At 34.0% G+C, this 9952-nt stretch overlaps 1 protein-coding gene across 2 annotated transcripts in view; it reads left to right on the plus strand.

Moving 5' to 3' along the window:
• The window catches only part of NET1 (neuroepithelial cell transforming 1), a 36251-nt gene extending 26619 nt beyond the window's left edge, over positions 1–9632 (plus strand). For both annotated transcript variants that reach the window (XM_037510548.2, XM_037510549.2), the window contains 9 exons: positions 2790–2897; positions 3299–3466; positions 3879–3941; positions 4268–4364; positions 4495–4571; positions 5266–5523; positions 5860–6030; positions 7269–7455; positions 7672–9632. In XM_037510548.2, coding sequence (XP_037366445.1) covers positions 2790–2897; positions 3299–3466; positions 3879–3941; positions 4268–4364; positions 4495–4571; positions 5266–5523; positions 5860–6030; positions 7269–7455; positions 7672–8075 — 1533 coding nt within the window. In that variant the 3' untranslated portion in view covers positions 8076–9632. The remainder of the gene's footprint in view (positions 1–2789; positions 2898–3298; positions 3467–3878; positions 3942–4267; positions 4365–4494; positions 4572–5265; positions 5524–5859; positions 6031–7268; positions 7456–7671) is intronic.
• The last annotated feature ends 320 nt before the right edge of the window (positions 9633–9952 follow it).

A 9952-nucleotide genomic window follows, 5' to 3' on the forward strand; every position in this document is an offset into this window, starting at 1 on the left:
AACCAAAGCAGGATAATTAAAATGGTTTGTCTAGATCTCTTAAAAAAATTGCTTTTGGTTTTACCTCACAAACCACAAATCCTAATATGTATTTTAAAAGAGACAAATTTTGTATGACTGATGATTGCCTAATCCATATCACTTTTCCACAAAAGTTTTTTATTTATTTCTTAGAAGTAGTGTATGCGTCCTGAAATTAGCGTGTATCATTCTTTATTACATTTTTGTATTTCAATCATTTTGTAAGTTTTTCAGTAAAATTTTTCATATTTTCAATATATATATGTGCTAAAAGTTTGTGTTGTATTCACATAGGTCCTTTTAGTAAGGCAGGAAAGTTACTATTGTATACCCAAAAGCATGTTTGAAAGTAAAAAGGTGCCTCCCCCCCCCACCCCATATCCCCTGACTTAGGAGACATTTTAGATTCAGTAAGCTCTAGTGAGTAACAAGCCCTGTGTGAAGAAGTAAGACTGTAAGTAGGTTTCTAAAGAACTGTGGAGCATACTTAACCAATTCCTGCCACCCTAAAGTGACTATGCTTAACAACACAGTAAAGAAAAATGCTTTAGATACACTTATACTTAATCATCTAAATCTAAATTCTGTGCTTTTAATTTTTAATTGTCACATTTTGAGTTAATAGGATGTTATTAATTATACAGTAACTGATCCTATAAAAATTAGAATTTTTATCATTAGTTTTATGTAATAAAATTTTTGTCAGAAATTCCTTTCGTCCTGACTAAAATAACTTTTCCTTTCAAATGCATTTGGAAGAACACTTTTCCAAATACTTTTAAATTAAACTTAAATATTTTGTGATTTGCTAGGAAGTCAAATTTGTTAAGCTTTAAAATGAGGAAGAGGAATTAACCTCTTTCCAAAAAGTAGAACAGAACTTTCTGACAACTGCTTTGTTTCTAGCTAACATTAGCATATCTTACTTTGTGAGGTAATTATATCTCCATTCAAACAGAAGATTCTTTGTACTGTCTTTACTAAATAGAAAGGAATGCCTTATGCTGGACCTTCTGCTGATGCATGTGTCACTTCAGTCTCTCACCAGATGTATGTAGTAAAGGCATTCGCACATGTGCTTGGCCACACAGTCTGTCATTTTACTAAATACATTTCTTTTTAAGTTCATTTAACCTTCACACATTAGTGGCTTTACATTCAAGTTTTATTTTGGAGTTAATTATATGGAGTTGAGGGATGGGGGCTGGTCTACACAGAGCTTCACAAAACTGAATTCTCTTTGGTTATCTACAAAGTGTCCTTACTCAAGTTGTTCACATTCCTCTCTGATACATATGTGTACATTTAGGAATTGTCATAAGTCTGACTGCTTTTTTGAATATTTGAGTCGTGAGTTTTTAGAGAATTTTAACTCTTTATGTCACTTTATTCATAATTACCCAAGGGGAATTATTTTTGCTCAGTTAACTCACCCCTCACTTATTTACATTACTTGAAGGAATATCAAAGAATTTTTAGAAAACTGTTTCACCTGACATTTTTAAATAATAATCAGTATAATTTTTCATTATATATACGTAGGAAATCTCATCAGAATTTTGTTGAGTAGCCCTTGTGAAAGGTACCAAACACAAACAAATAATTATACTCCATAGACATAAAGGATAGCCCTGTTTTTATGATCTGGCCTTACTTCAATAACTGTGTAAATTGCCTAATGATATTTCTCCATTTTTCAGATAGTTAAGTTACATGATAATGCAATTTGTAAAGTTTTGAGATCCTTAAATGATAATGATGTATTTGCTATACTATTATTGTTTTTCAGACAATATAGGTAGAATAATTATTTCTTCTAAATTTGTGTATATTTTTCTTTTAAATAAGTAAATGTGTAAAATGTATGAACTTATACTTATTTATAAATGTGAAATGTATGTACTTATTTATAGATCTCAACATTATGCATAGAAAACCAAGATATCAATAAGAAAAAAATATTAGTAATAGCTAAAACTTAATGTGTTAAAAGCTCTATTCTGAGCGCTTTAAGCATATCTTAAACTTAAATATAAAATTTAATCTTCATAAAAACAGTTGTATGAACCCCCATTTTACAGATGAGAAAACTGAGGCCCAGGATATATCCTAGCAAGTGCTAGAACCAGGATTAGAGCCCAGTCTGATTTCAGAGCCCAGGGCTCCCTTAGCCACTGTCCTGGCTCTGCTTGAGCACCTTCCATCACAGGGACCTCACTACCTTCAGTCGACCCATTCCAATGTGTTAGACATGTTCATTTATAAGTTGCTTTTTAACTGAGACTTGTGTTAAAATATTCCAGTAGGTGCAGAGATAAAACAAATTGTTATACAAACTGTTTAAGCTGAGCGATAAGTGTATGAGATCCCTTATGCTATTCTCCACTTCTGTGTATATTTGAACTTTTCATAATAATGTTTTTTTTTTAATTATCCCCTATTGTAAACTGAAAAGTTTAATTGGATTTTAGAATCTAATTTCTCTGTGTTAATTGTAGTTTTTCTTCTATGATAATATTTGTTATATTCTCAGAGTGATGTTCAGATAGTTGACTCTCTTATACCATACATTTTTTAATAAACTAGTGCTACTCAGCAGTGTTCTTAGTGTTTCAACAATGAAAAACAACATTTTTTTAGAATATCATGTTCCTTTATTTTATAAATGAACAAATATTGGTTCTTGAGAGGACTTAACTTTATCCAAACTTGTTTGAAATCATTGCATCTAAATACGCATTTAGTATAACCTATTTTTGTTTTTACAGGAGCCAAGCAATAAAAGAGTTCGACCTCTAGCTCGGGTCACATCCTTGGCAAATTTAATCTCTCCTGTAAGAAATGGAGCAGTCCGTCGCTTTGGTCAGACAATACAGGTAATGGGGGGACAGGGCTAGAGGGCCAAGTGATGGTGTGGGAGACTTTTATAGAAACCTGAAATTTGTATTTTTCTTTGAGCTGTACAGTTTTTACTATTAAACATGTTTTCTTTTTGGAATATTCTGGTAAGAAAAATTGTTACCAGTGCAACAGTTGTATAAACACACGCACAAATACGTTTGCATCTTATGTCAAAGCATCTTAGAAGGTTTTTATTCCCAAAAAGTAATTTGGGCTAATATTTTAGAATGATAGATTGACATTTAGATAAATGTTTTATGTATTGAGAAATTCTCAGAACGAAGTTTTGTCTTTCTTTAAAAAATAAAAATTTGGGGGCTGGTGAGGGTGGATAATTACTGTATCCTCTAAATCATTTCTGTTTGTTTCCTTTAAGTCATTTACCCTTCGTGGTGACAACAGATCCCCGGCTTCTGCCCAGAAGTTATCAAACAGATCAACAGTCCCAATGCCTACCAAGAGGAGAAGTAGTGTTCTGTGGTCAGAAAAGTTAGATATCAATATGAAGGAGTCTTTAACTACCAATGAAATCAAACGTCAGGAGGTATGATAGCTTTCAATAGCAAGACCATACTTACTGACTCATGCAACAAAAATAGAATCCTTGTTTTTTAAACATATGTTTTGCCTGAAGAATAGCAAACTAATACTGTGGCAAAACCAACTTGCATTTTTGTATCTGTGCAGTAATTCGTAACGCATGCTGAACAACGTTCTTGTTAGTAATGGTCATCAAATTTAAAAACTCTAATGGAATAAAGTTATAAAACATGGCAACCTTTTATTCAAGATTCTATTCTGAATTACAGTTTTCAGACTGAGTCACTTTAAAAAAAGCACTGTTCAAAACACCAGTTAAATAATGGCAAATATCAATTGTATTTAATTTTCTTTTCTCAGAAGAGGGAATGATTGACCTGTGATAATTTACTGGATTTTTTTTTTTTTTTTTTTAGGCAATATATGAACTGTTCCGGGGGGAACAGGATTTAATTGAGGATCTCAAGCTTGCAAGAAAGGTCAGTAAATAATTTTTCATCATCAAATAATTTTTCATGTTCTAGTTTTTAAAAATTTCACAAATTCTATAGAATAGTTTTTTCCCTTTAGAAGTAGAGAATATCTACTAGTGAATACCTTTTTTAGATGTGGTTAAATCTTTTCAAAGATGAATATTAGTAAGAGAATCTATTTGGGTATTAACATAATTTAGTTTCTTTATATGTAACAAATAAAATCCACGCCAGCTTTTATATAGTTAGTCATGCATGCATTGAGTACAGATCTCTCATCATGTTTTATTTGCTTAATCTCTATGTGTGACATTTTTCTCTCCCTCTGATAGGCCTACCATGACCCCATGTTAAAGTTGTCTATTATGTCAGAAGAGGAACTTGCACATATATTTGGTGATTTGGATGCTTACATACCTCTGCATGAAGGTTAGATATACTACTTAATGTTCATTAGTATCTGAACAGCAGTGACATAAGCAATTTTAAGTCTGAACTCCTAGTTTACTACTGAATAATTTTTAAATAAACCTATTAATCATAATGTTTTACATTTCAGATTTGTTGGCAAGAATAGGACAAGCAACCAAGCCTAGTGGAACAGTGGAGCAGATTGGTCACATTCTTGTGAACTGGGTATGTGGAGAGTTGCTTGTTTTACTCCAGATAGTTTTCTACAGATATGTCATACTTGTAACTTTGGCTGAATGTCATATCAATTTGATCCAGTAATTATATTCTACAAAAAAGATAAACAGGGCATTCAAACTGGACAAATTTTTAGCCTTAAAAACGGTCTGTGTTTAAAAAAAATTATCTCATGAGTGATACATTTTTGTTTTAAAATAGTCTCTGGACACATTCCCATATTTTTATGCAATTAATTATCCATTTCATTCTTCCAGTTAACATATGAGTGCCTACCAGATTCTAGGCTCTCTTCTAAGAGGGATCATTGGGGATTCAATGATAAAAGATAGTCCCCTGCATTTATGATCTAATGAAGAGAATAGTAAAGGATATAGTCTGGTTGGTGACGAATGCAATAGAGGAGCACGTGGCTGTCTTGAGGATACATTAGATGAGCATCTAACTGGTGTTGGGGGAGGTAGAAGTCATCAGTCTTTGGTTAGATTTAGCCAAATTAGGAAAATTTCAAAAGGGCACTCGTATGTTAACCCAGAATACTATCCTATTCCCATTATCCCGGAGGAGAATTTTCATGGCTTGTTAAAACTTTCAAGTCAGCTGTAAGTTTTGTGTTCATAGGCTTATGAATAGACTAAATCATGACAGGCACATATCATAGTTTGTTTTCTCTTATTTGCAGTTGCCAGGCTTGAATGCCTACAAAGGCTACTGTAGTAACCAGCTAGCAGCCAAAGCTCTTCTTGATCAAAAGAAACAGGATCCAAGAGTCCAAGACTTCCTTCAGCGATGTCTGGAGTCTCCCTTCAGTCGAAAACTAGATCTTTGGAGCTTCTTAGATATTCCTCGAAGTCGTCTAGTCAAATACCCTTTATTATTAAAAGAAATTCTGAAACATACTCCAAAAGATCACCCTGATGTTCAGCTTCTGGACAAAGCTGTAAGTACTCTAATAAATGATTTTATGGTTTCAAGTTTATACTTCTCAAATATTATGCATATTGAAATTTTTTTTTGTTTTAAGTGTCCAATACATTAGTACACTGTGCACTGAGCAATAAAGAGATGTATCATATTTTATATTCCTATTTTAATCAAGGAACTAGAATCTACTCTGATTTCTTCCACTTGCTCCCTGTATGATTTTGGGCAAATCACTCAATTTGACCAAGTCTGTTTCTTCATCCATGATGTGACATTTTAGCCATGTAGGAAAACAGCATTTAACATAAGTTAGATGCTGATGTTGCTCCATCTATTATTTCATAATTTTTAGATATCAATAATACAAGGAGTTCTCTCTGATATCAACGTGAAGAAAGGCGAATCAGAATGCCAATATTACATTGACAAACTGGAGTATCTGGATGAAAAGCAGAAGGACCCTAGAATTGAAGCAAGCAGAGCATTGCTCTGCCATGGGGAACTGAAGAATAAAAATGGACATGTAAGTGCGTGAATCTAATATAAAATGATTTAATACTTTCCTTTTCCTAACCTTTCATATTTATGAAGCAGACTTGTCAGATAAATTCATTGCATAATGAAACATGGTAATCAGTTTTTATATTATGTTATCAGCTTTGGTAAATCAAATTTGTTTCCATGCTACAGAATAACTTAAATGTCTCATTGGAAATTCAGTAAAACTGTCTTTTAGTTTTGAAGCATAAATCAATTTATTTGACTAGGGTTTCTTTTTACATAAATGATTAGTTTTTTAATGCTTAATAAAAAGCTATATCCTTCAAAAAAAGATTTTTGAGGGATTTATAGTGGTAGAAGTAGTTTTTAGCTAAACAACCTGCTAAACAAATTTTTACAGCAGGTTGAATGAAATCAAATTTATTTTTAAAATCATAATTTCGAAAGTACCTGCTAGAAGTAAGTGTAAACATGGGATGATATCTTTGTTTAATTGTGTGCTTTTCAGAAGCCCAATTCATAAGTTAAGATTCCTTTTAGAAAAGGTTGAAATCTAACATCTCTGATTTCTATCCTGAGGCCTAATTGTCCTATAAAGACGTAAAGGTGCCTTAAGATAAAATAATAGCATTAAAATTTTTACCAGTTTGCATTTTTCAACCATACTTTGTTAAAGAACTATGGTATACAACACTATTGTGTCCAGTCATGTTGTTTTCTGGTAGTCAGGCCTTTGTGATTTGCCACTTACTCAGCTATTATTTGATCTAATATTACACATCAATAAAGAAACATTTTCTGGGGCCTCCCTCGTGGCGCAAGGTGTTGAGCACCGCACTATGAAGCAATCCGCAGCCTCTGCAGCACAAGTTCGATCCCTGGCCAGCCAGGGAGCAACCCAAATGGCATGGCAGACCTCTCCTGTCTCGCCCGCTGCTCCCCTTGCAGTGTATTTCAGGCAGTCTGCCTGTTCTGTTCCCCACTCTGACTCTGGTGAATCCTCCCACCCCCTGCACCTCTGACCTGTACCCCAGCTCTTATATGCAAAAATAAATCTTTAAAAAAAAACAAAAACTTTTTTTGTCCTCAAAGGGAAAGCTCACGGCATAGCCATCTTTATAAGGTCATTTGAAAGGAGAATCTTAATAAATTAACTTCGTGAATTTAATTCTGGCAACTCAAGTTATTTAGCAATGAATTTCAATCACTTAATGTCACAAAGTTTCATATTTAAGAAGCATTTGTTTCCTATTTCTCCAGAAACTTTACATTTTCCTGTTTCAAGACATCTTGGTTTTGACTCGGCCTGTTACACGGAATGAGCGCCTCTCTTACCAGGTTTACCGGCAGCCAATCCCTGTCCAGGAGTTGGTTTTGGAAGACCTGCAGGACGGAGATGTTAAATTGGGGGGGTCCTTTCGAGGGGCTTTCGGCAACTCAGATAAAGGTAAAGATACAAACTATAAGAGGTTATAAATAGAAGCTCAGAACCTAACTGAATTTCATTTTCATATTTGGTAATTCTGTCTTTCCACAAAAAATTAAAATGAAAGCTGTACATGTTTATAAATATCAGTACCATGTAAAGGATGTATGAGCACTTTATCTAAAATAAAGGTTTGTTTTAAGTGTGATTTCCTCTTTTATATTTTTGTTTTTCCAGCTAAAAATATCTTTAGGGTTCGCTTCCAAGAACCCTCTTCAGGGCAGTCTCACACCCTGCAAGCCAACGATATGTTCCACAAGCACCAGTGGGTCAGCTGTATTCGCGCTGCCGTCGCCCCTTTCCGGCAGGTCTCCAGCCCCGCTGAGCTGCAGGGGCTACCGGAGCTCCACGAAGGGTGTGAGAATGACCCCGCTGCCGGCAATGTCAGAGCCCAGAGGAGAGCGTCCACGGCCTCTAGTGTGACTCAGGTCGAAACTGAAGGCGACGCTTCAGAATGTGGCTCCCCGGTGCCCACCACAAGTCACATCAAGAGCGTGAAAACCCACCGGACACAGCCTGGCTGCCGGAAAGCCAGGGACAAAGCCCCAAACAGTGGCAAACGGAAGGAGACTTTGGTATAAAGGAAGCCCTGTGCACTAACTAGTGGAGAGACTGTTAATTTATAAATGTGTACAGTTTGTTTTTCCTTGGAATGTGAGCATGTAACGAGCATCGCAGGGTCACTTAATACCAGTCTTAACACCTATGGTTTTGGTGGTTGTCCCTTTTTTATTTTTTCCCAATGGCAGCTAAAGATATATATGCAGATTACTGCTGAACAGCAGGGGCTTTTTTGGGGTTTGGTGTTTTGTTTTTTTTTTTTGTTTTTTTTTTTGTTGTTGTTTTGTTTTTTTTAGCTATGTTCTCAGATTATTTAGAACATTCAAACCTGGTCTTTTTAATCCAATGAAATAAGTTTTCTCCTCATTCTGCATTCATCATGATTTGTCAATACCAAACCATTGTGGGATTTACTATATTTGCCAAAACTTAAAATTTTGCAAATACTGGGATTTTACCAGTGTTTCTTTGATAGACCTAGCATAGACTTTGAAGTTTTAACATTGGCATCTGACGTCTACATGAAATAGATGTTTGTAATGTTTTAGAATTTACATCAAAATTTAATTTCTTTGGAAACCATCAAACTTAATAGATTTTCCATTTTATCAACTGGAATGCTATATGTTTGTTTTTCACTGCACATTCCTCATTTTTCATTCATTTAACCAACCGATTATTTAATTTTTTTATTGTAAAGTAGTTTTTAGTATTTGCTTTTATTTTTTTACTTTAATGCCTTTTCAAATTGGCATGTCTTTAAAGTATTTTTCTTCCTTGATTAAAAATGTGTGTATGCGTGTGTGTGTATATATATATATATATACTTATATATGTAAATTTTTTTAGTCATATTAACTTTACCAAGTGAAACCAAGCCATACTGTTTTTGAGCCAATTTTGAAAACTGCAATGTTGAAAGTAGCATTTTGGGGTGGCGAACACACAAAGCAGCACCTCCTTGTGTTCTGGACTACTGAAAGGAAACCACCATCATGATTTGTTGAAAGTTTTAGTGGTGTCTGAAGAAAAGAGGGAGAGCAATTGATGACTGATAGTAAGTAAAATAAGAAGGAAAGGGAGAGTAGTTTTGTCTTAAAATTAAAATGTCTGGTTGTGCCAGAATGTGGAAGAATAGAGAAAAAGCTAAAATTGAGGGTATGTAGTAAGTTGTAGAAGGTTTGAGGGGAAGTGAATTTTATTTGCCTTGGTTTATACAACCTGCAAATAATGGGTTTGAAGAGAAACAATGATATGTGTTGGAAATTTGACTGTATTGCATTATTTGGTCAATTTATTCATATGATGGAAAAAAGACTGATTAATCTTTTATTGTAAAATGTTTCTGTTAAAATGAGATCCTAGTCTTAAAATTCTTCTCACGGCAGATTTACAATGTTGATCCATCCAAGTAAATGTTGACTATTTTGTGAAATATATTTGGCCAGTGAAAATGAAAACAAACAAAAAAAAAAACGTGTAAATAGATCAATCCAAATGATTTCTCTGTATAAATGAATTATATAATTAAAAAGAATCACACACATAATCACCATTAAACATTTCTTGTCTGATGAGTTTTTTGGGGGGACATTTGCCAGCACGTGTTGCTATGGTAAAGGAGGCAATGGCAAGCCTCACAGAAGTTTTCAAAAATTGTAAATACTTAAACCTTTAAAAACCTGATGAATAAGAAAAAGCCCTAATTCGGTCAACTTTTGTGAATCTCAAACCATTTAGAGCACAATATAATCAGAAATAGCAATTGGATTGAAGACAGTTGAACTTTGGATATGCTAGTAAAACTAATAGCAAAATATTTGCATTCATTTGATTAATTTCATATTCTAATTTAGGTATCAGGTTTCCAGCTTTGGAAATGCAACATTTCCACAAT

This window comes from Talpa occidentalis, unplaced genomic scaffold, assembly GCF_014898055.3.
Source record: "Talpa occidentalis isolate TD23 unplaced genomic scaffold, MPIMG_talOcc4v2.1 talOcc4.14, whole genome shotgun sequence".
NCBI classification, from domain to species: domain Eukaryota; kingdom Metazoa; phylum Chordata; class Mammalia; order Eulipotyphla; family Talpidae; genus Talpa; species Talpa occidentalis.